The following is a 12,776-nucleotide window of genomic DNA, read 5'->3' on the forward strand; positions in this document are numbered from 1 at the left end:
ATTTACTATTCCAACATTTATCTACTATAAAAATTTATTCTTTGTCGAATAAAGGGTGGTCAGCAGCAATTTATTATTGTCCTCTTGTAGGCAAATTGCTGTAGTTGGGGAGTCTAAACCTTAAGATGTATTTGACAATAAATATTGCTGTATATTATGACCCTTCTTCACTAGCCTATATTCTCTGTGACTTTGAATTTTTACTTTGTTTCTTCTTCCTATCTGATTTCTAAAGCAAATTCCATTATTTTCAATATGCTCTCAGGAGACTTCTGTATTTTATGACTGTTCCAGGATGTCTTCTGACTCCTTTTAATTTCTGTCATATACTTTTCTGAAATAGGTTGAAAGGTAATGCAAACAGCATTCCAAATTAAGCCATGTCAATGACTTAAATAGGGACGTCTTTCATTTTTTATTCTAATGTTTTTCACCCTATTTCTTAATTAATCTAGTACCTTCTTGGCTTCTCTAACTGTGCAAACCATTGAGTAGACTTTCCAAGTGTTTGTGGAAATATGTACATGTCTCTCACAATTTGATACAGTTAATTGAGAATTTTAAGATATACTGATAGCTTAATCTCTTGGACCTTATACTTTTAGTTTGGACACTAAATGGTATGCACAATTGTGTTCCCCAGTTACTTTGTCTTGAAATTTTTCTTAAGTTTCTTAGTTCTTTTTGGCCTTGTCTATTGTAATCACATTATATGCAGACTTTTAATTTCACTATTCCTTGCCCTTTCAGATCATTTGTAAATATATCAAAGCAACAGATATGGGATGTTGAGATACCATGCTGTTGACCTATTCTTTTAATGAAAATTGATTGTTTAATCTTACTTCTGCATTTTTTCATTAGTATTATAATTTTTCATCTCACCTTCTGACTACTTCACTTTTCAATAGTCTTTTATGCAGGATTTTGTTCCGTTCCCTCTAGAATTCTGTCACAGCTGACGCTTGCCTAGCACTTGTAGGGCAGTGTGGACGGTTTTCCTGTTTTGTTTTGGTAGTCTTGGTGTAAATCAAGGCTTTTGAGTTTGTTCTATGTGCAAGAAAGTGTGGTGTTCCTGTAACAAGACTTTTTTCTGAGATGCATTAAAATTGCTTTACAGGAACTCTTTGTTCTTTTGAAACAAGTCATAATGTAAGTAAAATCCACCTGATAATGGCATAAGGTAACGAATACCGGAAATTCATCATCTGAATGTTTGTTTTCTGTTTCACCTAGTTAAGCTATTTCCTATTCATACCACATGACAGTGATGTAGACTGTTGTGCACCTTGCAACCTGTTTTGTTTGTGTGAATTTAAATTAAACTAAAAATGCTAATGATACCAGTTTTTTAAGAGTATCGGTGTTTACAGGAAAAAGTCAAGTAGAGGACTGTTTTTTCTACCCCTCAGTGAAGAAATTAATTTTTTTGCCTACTGTATTTTTTTTTCCAGCCATTTTCTAGACTGGTTATTAAAGTTATACTTACATTACTGAGGAAGTAGACCCTTCAGCTGCCATCTGAGGGGGACTAGAATAACATGGTATTGACAGGTGTGAGAAAGACAGATTTGTGATGGCACAGACTTGAAAGACTGTTCTACAGTTGATATTCTTTTCTTTATGTTCAGTGCCATTAGTGAGAAAATGCTGAAGATTGCATGAAACTCAAAATACTGAGGCTGAGATACCTCACACAACAGTCTGTTATTTTTACCCATACTTACTGTGGCTGGTAGTACTGTATTATTCCATGAGATAGTACTCAGAAGGTTGTAGCTGATAGGTAATATGAGAAGAAAATTACAGTCTATGCCTGTTACATGTCTGTCATTAGAATAATTCCAAGTATCATTTATATTTTTCTTTCATGGGTGGTGGGACCTAAGAAAGTAGAAGTGCTCCAAGTGTTAGGTTTTACGCTCATGCTATATATATATTCTGTGACATTTGGAATGTGACTTTGCAAGATAAGTCTTTAGTCCAAGAATAGATGGAAATCTTGAAAGCAAATAAAGGAGGCCTATCTATCAAATAATCTTGTAGGAATGGCCCTTGAATTAGTGATCATTGTTTTCTGTTGTCTTACTATGTTTAAGTATGCAACACTCAGGGGTTTTTTTGGTGCAGTAGGTGTAGGTTTGTGATGCAGTAGGTGTGTCTCAAACTCAACTACTGTTGGTCTTACTTCTGCCACGGTGGATTTATTTTGCCATTTAAGGCATGCTTTGGAATATGGCATTGACCAAGTTCTCTGGTGACCATGGGGGAAAGTCCTCTTTTCTGCCTGCTGAAACAGTAATAAAAATAATGGACAAGCACCAGCAGTCATTGTAAAATTGTAACCTGATGTCCCTGTATTTCTTTTGTGTTTCACCAAATTCATTCTCATACATGGCTGTAACAAAAGGCCTGTGCACAGCCTGTAATGAGGCCTAACAGTGTCTCGTGGGAGGGTTTTCCTGACCTTTGTTGTAATTATTACCTCTTTCTGTAATTGTGGCCAGTTTGCCTTCTCATAATGTTGATAAATCTGCTATTCAGAGTGTAAAGTCCTTATCCCCTCCTTTGACCTTGCCTACTGTCTGCAGGTTCCTTTTTACCTGAGGAATTGATGTCAGTTAAAAATTTCCTTCACAAATTACATTTGTCCACAAAATGACAGTGCAGTGGATTGATTAAGTGAAGATGGCGCTGAACTAGATTCAGCCACTGGCAGCGGAAGAAGTTGACTCCTATTTTGATTAATTAACGTGTGAGGTATTAAAACAAAGTCTTGTGCTTAACTACACCAGTACCTGTTCAGAGGTCCAATTAGAAGTTGTAATGTTGGCAGGCTGTTTAAGTGCAAGTGAACTGGTAGCATGAGTAGTTTTGATATCTGGCTGAAATTGCATTAACCTGCCAGGGTAAATATTTTGAAATTCTCTCATGCATATCTGTTCAAGAAACGTAGTAGAGAATCAAAATAAATCTTTACTAATTCAGATCTGGTTTACATTTTCCTTTATGGAGAGGGACTACCTTGGAACATTTCCAAATAGATGGATTCACTTTGTGTGTATTTCTATTAGGAATGAGTTAAAGCATTCTGAATTTATTTGGACTGAATACTGTATGAAGTTAAAAGAAACAGAGGAGAAGATTATAAAGGATGAAAAACACCTTGAGGAGTTAGTGAAGCAAAAAGCAGAAATCCAGGAAGATGCAAAATGTTGGAACAGCAAAGTGAGTCTTGAATATTCATAAACAAGCAAGTAAATTAGTATCTTTTATTGAAAAGTACATGAATGCCTGAATATCTTGTATGTTTAAGAGTTAAGGTCCTCCGTAAAAGTAAAAATACAAATACTGATTTAAAAATAAGAAACAGTAGATTCTGTAGAACTCTCATGTTCATTGTTTTGTTGTAGTATTATTTTTCAGCTTTATTTATTAGAAATATCATAATCATCTTGCATTCCTTTAAGTGACCTGGATATTTTTAGTTGTTGGATGCATATCTGCTTAATATTGCTTACCTTCTTAAATCACCTGGAAGAAAATGTGCATTTAGTGCAACAGCATTAAGTGTCCTCTTGAATTAGTGTATTTTTTGACCTCAGATGGCACATGATGCACTTTTACAGTATGCAGAGTGATACTCTGTTTTACTTAAAATTCGCCTGATTTTTGCTATATTTGTCTAGCATTCATTTTGAAATCTTGTTGTACTTGGCAGTTTAAAATCTGCACTGGAGTTCCTCACACTGCCTGACTAGGATTTTTTAGTTAATTGACAGCTCCATACATGGAACCAGCAGAAAATGCCTAAAACAGGATTTAGATGCCCGCAACAGAACTTGTTATTTTTTCATATGTATAAGTATGTGTATGTATACATGTATAAATTAAGTATGAAATTCTCTGTTTCATATACGCCCAGTAGCATTGTGGTTTGTGCAACTGGATAGCTAGGTCCTGCTAAGGATTCAGTGGAATCCAGAATCTAGATGGAGTATTTCTAAGAAGCTGAATCTACCAAGCATGCCCAGAACTTAAAGAAAAAACACCAAAGTACACCCCCCGCAAAAATAAAGATACAGTCATATTAGACAGCCACCAACGGACATTCTCTTGCCTTTTGTTTCCAACTGTGCATTACGGTTTTCTTCCTGTTACTGGCACCAGCAATTGCTACCCACTGATAACTAGAAAACTGTGATTTTCAAATAGAGCCAATACTTACTGGTAAACCTTTTCTTTTTCTTTTTCCTTTTTCTTTTTCTTTTTCTTTTTCCTTTTTCTTTTTCCTTTTTCTTTTTCCTTTTTCTTTTTCCTTTTTCTTTTCCTTTTTCTTTTTCTTTTTCTTTTTCTTTTTCTTTTTCTTTTTCTTTTTCTTTTTCTTTTTCTTTTTCTTTTTCTTTTTCTTTTCCTTTTCCTTTTCCTTTTCCTTTTCCTTTTTCTTTTTCTTTTCCTTTTCCTTTTCCTTTTCCTTTTCCTTTTCCTTTTCCTTTTCCTTTTCCTTTTCCTTTTCCTTTTTCTTTTCCTTTTCCTTTTCCTTTTCCTTTTTCTTTTTCTTTTCCTTTTCCTTTTCCTTTTCCTTTTCCTTTTTCCTTTTTCCTTTTTCCTTTTTCCTTTTTCCTTTTTCCTTTTTCCTTTTTCCTTTTTCCTTTTTCCTTTTTCCTTTTTCCTTTTTCCTTTTTCCTTTTTCCTTTTTCCTTTTTCCTTTTTCCTTTTCTTTCTTTCTGGATTTGTTTCCCGCTGAGTTTGCCTAACCTGATAGATATCAGTAGATACTACTTGAGCATTAAGACCAACACAAGGCAAAGAGAGAAATGCACAACCAGGATAAGGTGGAGCATGGAACTGCTCCTTTTGGTGACCATCTTTGGTTTGATTATGCTAAAGGTGAGCCAGAGTTAAGTTTAGCCCTCAGCACAGGAAACATATGGACCTGTGGGAATGTGACCAGAGGAGGACCACAAAAATGACCAGAGGGATAGAACATCTCTCCTATGAGGACAGGCTGAGATAGTTGGGATTGTTCAGCCTGGAGAAGAGAAAGCTCCGGGGAGACCTTATTGCAGCCTTCCAGAACTTAAAGGGGCTTATCAGAAAGATGGGGACAGACTTTTTAGCAGGGCTGGTTGCAATAGGGCAAGGGGTAATGGCTTTAAACTAAAAGCGGATAGATTTAGACTAGATATAAGGAAGAAATTTTTGACAATGAGGGTGGTGAAACACTGGAACAGGTTGCCCAGAGAGGTGGTAGACATCCCATCCCTGGAAACATTCAGGGTCAGGTTGGACTGGGCTTTGAGCAACCCGATCTAGTTGAAGCTGTCCCTGCTTATTGCAGGGGGATTGGACTAGATGACCTTTAAAGGTTCCTTCCAACCCAAACTACTCTATGATTCTATGATTCTATGGTAAAGCTAATGTGTTATTGTCAGTTTCCTTCAAAAACATGTCTAAACCGAGTCACTGAATAAATCTTTACAAATCATAGTGGATTTTCAGAAAGATCAGAGTGATTCTTCTGATCATCGTAGAAATGTTACTGGGATAATAGAGTTATTTTGGGAATCAGGAAAATATTGGGATTATTTTCAGTGACTTCAGTGGGGTTTGAATTGGATCCAAATTGTAACATGACAATTGACATCTACATCAACAGGTTTGAAGACAAGATTAGTGATGTGAACTAATATTTTTCTGCATATTTTTTCTGGATTTATTTTAATTCATGCTGGTTTTTAAATTTTATATATGACCTATTAGGAGTGTTACAACTTTTGGCACTGTAATGACAACTCTGAGTTTTCTTTTTTCATATTACCCGGTTTTGCATTACAAAAGGTACCAGTATGCATTAAATCCATTTTCTGTATCTACATGGGCTTTGCTCTTCAAAGATTAGAAGAAGCTTGTCTTATAAAATTAATCTTGTATTTAACTATTCCTCCTTTATTCTTTTGTCTTCATTAATTACCTGCATAGTGTGGCAGTATTTTGGGCCTTTGCTGTCAAAATGTTTGCTCTAAAAAATTTGAAAGAGGGTAAAACATTTCTGAATCATGTTTTTCCTATGTAGTGGCAATTTAAAAACTGGGACATTTTGCTCATACTTAATTCTTTTTTTTTCCCCTGTACATGTAACCAATTTCTCTTTTTCTTTCCCTCACTTCCTCTGAGCTATATTTCTTAGAATATTTTACATATTGAGAGACTTAACAATTTGCTTTTTTATGTCCTGTTTCTAGATTAGTACAGGTGCTTCTTAGCAGGTTTTTTCTTACAGATCATGTTTTATAATCCCTAAGCATTCAGGTTAGGACATTCAGTCCCCAACTAGTTAGGAAGGTACAGCCATACAAGGACAATCAGCAGAATCCTAGAGAAGTATAGCAGAGCTGTGACATTCTGGACAAGATAACAAGACAAAGCCTGTATTGTTTGCTTGCTTAGCTGCTGGGCCATGGTCCTGAAGTATCTTATCTAAATCTGCTCTTCATCAGATTCTTAAGGTAGCAGCAGGAAATTACATGCCGTTTAAAGTATCTGTGTCCTAATTCTGTCCTGATCTTCTTTGCGTGTATTCTATGACATCCTTATCAACCCTGATCCTGCTTGGACATGTTTCTTGTCTGGTCGTATTCCAGTTAGACCCATATCTCTATGGAGGCTGTATAGATTAAGTTCAGTCAGGATAGATATGTTGTTTCAGCCTCTGCAGAGGAAGGAGAGGTGAAGGAAACAGTTCTTTAGGCTCAGTGTGAGCAGGTATGACTTGATCCATCTAAAGCTACTTTAGATGTTTTCCTTACTCTGTAGATGCTTGCTTCCCTAACATCCTCATTTGTACTTAAGCTCCAGTGATTGATCTGTCATTGAAGCTCTGCATGAATCTGTAGTAGTAGAGATATTGAGATATTAAGGAAAATCTTGAGGCTGAGAGGAACTTAAGGTATTCTGCTTAATTATACCACATCTGTCATGTATGAATTAGCAGGCTGTGAGTGTGCGCTTACCGACACTTGTGAAGTCTAAAGATTCTGCTAGAGTACATTGCAATGGCTATGTATAGCATGAAATACCTCTAGTTAGTCTTTAATAGCCTACCTTTTAAATTTATTTTTTAAATGTATTGTTTAATTATTACAAAGAAATAAAGGAGATATTTGTATTACTTTACAAAATATTTTCTAGGTGGAAGATTTGAGTAATAAAATAGCTGCTCAAGGAGATGAGAGTGTAAAAATATCAGATGCTTCTTCTGAAGTGATTAAAACTGTGGAAGAATTAGTAAGTTTTATTATTGTTTTTATATAAATGAAGTAAAAGTGCTTGCATACTTGCATCTTCTCTGTTGGCCTGAAATAATTTCATCTTACGCTAAAGGTGTCTTAATGTTTCAATGTTCATTAGAAATCCACCAAGGAAAGTGATCTACAGCATATAAAGGAGAAGATTCTCAGTATTAATGAAGCATTGGACAGTTTGAAATGTGAAAATGAAGAACTTGAGGGAGAAAATGAAGAGTTTTTGCAAAAATTCGGAAATAGGTAATACCTGAAATATAAATATAGGAAGTAAGCTTTATTTTTTCACTGAAAACATGCCTATAAAAGTGAACCTTGCTTTTAAGTCTGTCTGTAATTTGACATTTCAAAAATTTCAAAGCACTTCAAGATGAAATTAATCATCTGACTTTTTTGACCTTCACTTGAAAGAAAAATAACTAAATTGTGCAAAAGACAAAATACATACTTTGACAATTAAAATAAAATAAAACAAGGAAGATTCTGAAAGTTTCTTTTTGTTAAAAGAAACCCCAGTCCCAAAAATGTTTTGGAAAAACTTTTATTAATTTTATTTGTATTTTTTTCATATATGATTGTTATAAACATAGAATCTGAAATTCTGTTCTCTATTTTCTTTGAATTCTTGTAAGATATTATGCACACATCTTTTGTAGCTCCTTGGTTTATTGATTCCAAATAGCTATACTTGACACTATATTGTACATAACATTCTCAGTGCATACAACAGCAAATAAAATAAATTTTAGTTCCTTCTTCCTTTGGACACTAGGTGTCTGCTGTTTTTATGTATCTGACAGGTTATCTTCTTTATCCCCCCAGTAACTTTGGATTTTATTGTCTGGTTTCAGCAAAGTAATCTGAAAAGAAAAGTTCTTGAAAATAATTAGATTCTTACAAGTTTTGTAGAAATGGATGACTGAGTTGAATACAGACATCCTGTCAGCATGAAAACATTTCTTACTAGACCCCAAATATTCCATACGAGAGGTGTGGGAAAGGGAAGGGATGAAAAGGTTGGAGAGAGGAGGATGTATGTACATACTCCTTATTAATGCTCCAAGTCGGAGCTCATATGTTACATACCCAAGTAAATCAATGATGGACACAAATGGGTAAAGAAACCAGGCTTCATTAGTTCTGATGTTGATAGAACTACTTATTTGGATTATTGGAACATTTTAGAATTAGTGCTGTAGCTTTCCAAATTTATTATTTTCAATTTCATTGACATCTTTTTTGGTGGATTAAAACTTTTGTTTCATCATACATGTGATAATGGAGAGATATCTTGCCCATGTTGGAAGTGTTAACTGATAAGCTCAAAGAGGAAACTCAGGTTTGTAATAACAGGTACAAGCAAATGTAGAGCATCAGGAGAGAGAGGGGTGTTCTCAGAAAACAGATTTGGGAAGCATTATTACTTGAGACAAACTTGTACACTAAAACTTTACAGGGATCCTAGAAAGACTGGACAAATATTCACAAGAGAAATCCTTTGAGCATTATCTATTTCATATATAATTGATATTGTTGTGAGTGTGTCCTGATTATTGTCTTTCCACATCTTCAGGAGTTCAAGAAATGCATACGAAAATTCAGATTCAAGACCCAGAGAATGGTTATGACAAGTTCCTAGTAATGAAGGATTCCAGGAGCTCAGTCTATTTATGTCTTCAAAGGATGATCTGAAGACATCCTTTGAAGGGTAAATAACTTTTCAGACTGCTATTTAGTCTAGTCACAGGAAACAATGAGTGGAGGCTGAATATAAAAGTCAATTTTTTTTTTTCAAAGAAAAATATTAATTCAAAAGAATTGCATTTTGAATCTTGCTTTAGGAGAAAAACAGGATTCTTAGTCAGCCTGATACAATCCCAGATTTCTGTTCGTTGCTTTCTTATGACAATTTAAGTTAACTCTTAGAAAGATTTTCTGGAATGCTGTTTTATAGAACCCCTAAACTCTCTCAATTCTACTTTCAGGACCACTGACCTAGTACGAAACATATTAGTTCTTCAAGGGATAAAGCAATCACTAATCCCTCCTAAAAAGTAGTAGCTGTATACATTCCTCTTATGTGTTACTGAGCGCAAGCCCAAAGGAAGACTGATGTTTGTAGGGCTTTTTATTTGAAAATCCCCTTTTATCTTTTTGTAGTTCTTGACTGAATAAGGAGTGTTTTAAACAAAGGCTATAACTAACTAGATAGTTCTCTTGCGGGGTTGCCATTAAGTGCTAAGAGAGAGGCAGGATGTTTGGTTCTGCTCAGAAACCTTTTAAATTCTTTGATCTGCCACTAATCTCTTGCCTTATATTGGAGGTATTTTGCATGTCAGATCATTAGTCTGATACTCCAACAGTTTTCTAGCCTCTCACAAATTTTCTCAATATAATTATGCTTTATTTTTAATTTTCCTTTCTGAGTATCACAGAATCACAGAATGGTAGAGGTTGGAAGGGACCTCTGAAGATCATTTGGTCCAACCCCCCTGCCAAGGCAGGATCACCTAGGGCAGGTTGCACAGGAACATGACCAGTCAGGTTTTGAAGGTCTCCAGAGAAGGAGATTCCACAACCTCTCTGGGCAGCCTGTTCCAGTGCTCCGTCACCCTCACAGTAAAGAAGTTTTTCCTCATGTTGAGGTGGAACTTCCTGTGCTGCAGTTTATGCCCATTGCCCGTCATCTTATCACTGGGCACTACTGAAAAGAGACTGGCTCCATCCTCCTGACAGCCACCCTTCAGATATTTATAGACATTGATAAGGTCCCCTCTCAGCCTTCTCTTCTCCAGACTAAACAGCCCCAGGTCTCTCAGCCTTTCCTCATATGAGAGATGTTCCAGTCCCTTAATCATCCTCATAGCCTTCCATTGGACTCTCTCCAAAAGTTCTCTGTCTCTCTTGAACTGGTGAGCCCAGAACTGGACACAATACTCCAGATGAGGCCTCACCAGTGCAGAGTAGAGGGGTGGAGAATAACCTCTCTCGACCTGCTGGTCACACTCTTCTTAATCCACCCCAGGATACCTATTGGCCCTCTTGGCCACCAGGGCACATTGCTGTCCCATGGATAACTTATTGTCTACCAGGACTCCAAGGTCCTTCTCCATGGAGCTGCTTTCCAGCAGGTCAACTCCTAACCTGTACTGGTGCACGGGGTTGTTACTTCCCAGGTGCAGAACTCTACACTTGTCCTTGTTAAATTTCATGAGGTTCCCCTCCGCCCAACTCTCCAGTCTGTCCAGATCCCACTGAATGGCAGAGCAGCCTTCTGGTGTATCAGCCATTCCTCCCAGTTTTGTATCATCAGCAAACTTGCTGAGGGTACATTCCAACCCTTCATCTAGGTCATTGACGAAGATGTTGAACAAAACTGGACCCAGTTCTGATCCCCGGGGAACATCACTAGCTACAGGCTAGTCCAACTGGACTCTGTGCCACTGACCACACGCTCACCCTTTGAGCTCTGTTGTTTAGCCAGTTCTCAATCCATCTCACAGTCCACTCATCCAACCCATACTTCCTGAGCTTTGCTATGAGGATGTTATGGGAGATGGTGTCAAAAGCCTTACTGAAGTCAAAGTAAACTACATCCACTGCTCTCCCTTCATCTAACCAGCTAGTCACTCCATCACAGAAGGCTATCAGATTGGTGAAGCACAATCTCCCCTTGGTGAATCCATGCCAACTACTCATGATAACTTTCTTTTCATCCATGTGCCTAGAGATGGCCTCCAGAAGGAGCTGTTCCATCACCTTCCCAGGGGTGGAGGTGAGGCTGACCGGTCTATAACTTCCCGGGTCCTTCTTCTTGCCTTTTTTGAACACTGAGGTAACATAGGCTTTCCTCCAGTCCTCAGGCACCTCTCCCGTTCTCCATGATTTTTCAAAAATGATGGAGAGAGGTGTTGCAACAACATCAAGCTAGCTCCCTCAACACTTGCGGGTGCATCCCATCAGGGCCCATGGATTTGTGAGTGTTACATTTGTGAGAGTACATTGTGATTTCTGTATGGTCTTTTATATTAGGGAAAAATTGCTGTATTGTATGGAATTGCTATATTCCATCAGAATGTGATTCTTAAAATCAGCACATTGTCTCATGTTAGTCTAAGAATTGGAGTGCTTGTTTTGATTAATTGTGTACTAATAGAGTCCTGAGATGTTACTTCAACAGGACTAAAAAGTGAGTGACTGTCCACCTCCTACTAGGCTGCAAGAAGGTAGAGAATTGTCTTCTAATGTTCTTCCTAGAAAGCTTAGTTGTGTATCTTTCCTATTTAGAACATGCAATACATGCAGGAAATACATCTCATGCTCACCCAACATTCTAGGGGCACATGCAGTCTAAATAGTCTCATTTCCTGTCCTGTGTTTCTTCTTGATATGAGAGACACTTCTACCTCCTACATTTTCTAAAATGGGTATCATATTCTCTCAGTATCTTTTATGAGCCCATTGAAGTAGGCCTGCTTTTGAGGACATCTTCACACACATTGATACTGAATGCTGTGCAGAGGCATCCAGAAATAGTGTTGCCCTTGGGAAAATGATCCTGAATTCATTTTTTTCCCCAAAGAATTCCAAGACCTATCTCCAGGTAACTTGTGATTAAGCTTAGAAGACAAAGCTTATGCAAATTTGGGTGGGGGAAAAAAGTTCCAATTACTGGAATACTTTGGGATTTGTTGTCCGTATGAACATTCACCCCCATCTGTGTTGCCTTTCCTTCATAGTATGTTAAGCATCTTGGATGAAAGAAACTGAGGGAAAAACAATGCATTTGACCTGATATGTACCCCTTTCCCATGAAGGCTGAGTGTATCTTACAAATACTAATGGATCAGAAAATCTCAGGTCCACTTGCTACGGACAGTTAATGAATGTATGAAAGCTTAGGGAAAGAAAATTAAAAAACTTAGTATGCTTCTCAAATGGGGACAGAGTTCCTGAGTAAGCTGCAGATGCTGTGATAAAATTTTCAACACCTGTACATATAGTGTGGTATGGAACACATGCACCAAAGAACCGTAGTTCTTCTTTCAGCTGTAGTACACTTGCTTTTCTGCTTGGAATATTTCTGTTCCTCTCGCATCTATGCTTAAAGTGTTTTGTCTTCTCAGAGTCACGGGTAGCCTTGTATGCATCAAAACAATTTTGCTCCACCTGAAAGGTATAGGAAATCAGAGTCATTGGTTCCTTTAATTTCTTTCCAACTTCAGCACAAATTTGAATACTCTGCACTGTTCAGATGAATTGCTCTTTTGGCTTTGGTATTTTGAAATGTAAGTCCTTTTATAATCATAGACATTTGGGGAGGAACTTGTGAAGCTATTTAGTCATCATCTTCCCCAAAAGAAGATTAACTATACTTATAACCATTTTAAGAAACAATCAGATGAATTTTTTAGGGTTTCCAGTGTTGGCTGATTCAAAACTTCCCTAGGCAAGGTGAGTAGTTAATTGCCC

General features: G+C 37.0%; 1 protein-coding gene across 1 annotated transcript in view; it reads left to right on the top strand.

The window, feature by feature from the left end:
- Positions 1–12,776, top strand: part of CCDC178 (coiled-coil domain containing 178) — a gene marked incomplete at both ends in the record, with an annotated part of 177,418 nt that overhangs the window by 18,572 nt on the left and 146,070 nt on the right. Inside the window, 3 exons of the mRNA XM_081996631.1 lie at positions 3,075–3,228; positions 7,192–7,287; positions 7,411–7,547. Coding sequence (XP_081852757.1) covers positions 3,075–3,228; positions 7,192–7,287; positions 7,411–7,547 — 387 coding nt within the window. The remainder of the gene's footprint in view (positions 1–3,074; positions 3,229–7,191; positions 7,288–7,410; positions 7,548–12,776) is intronic.

This window comes from Phaethon aethereus (genome assembly GCF_964289735.1).
Source record: "Phaethon aethereus genome assembly, chromosome: 2".
NCBI lineage: Eukaryota > Metazoa > Chordata > Aves > Phaethontiformes > Phaethontidae > Phaethon > Phaethon aethereus.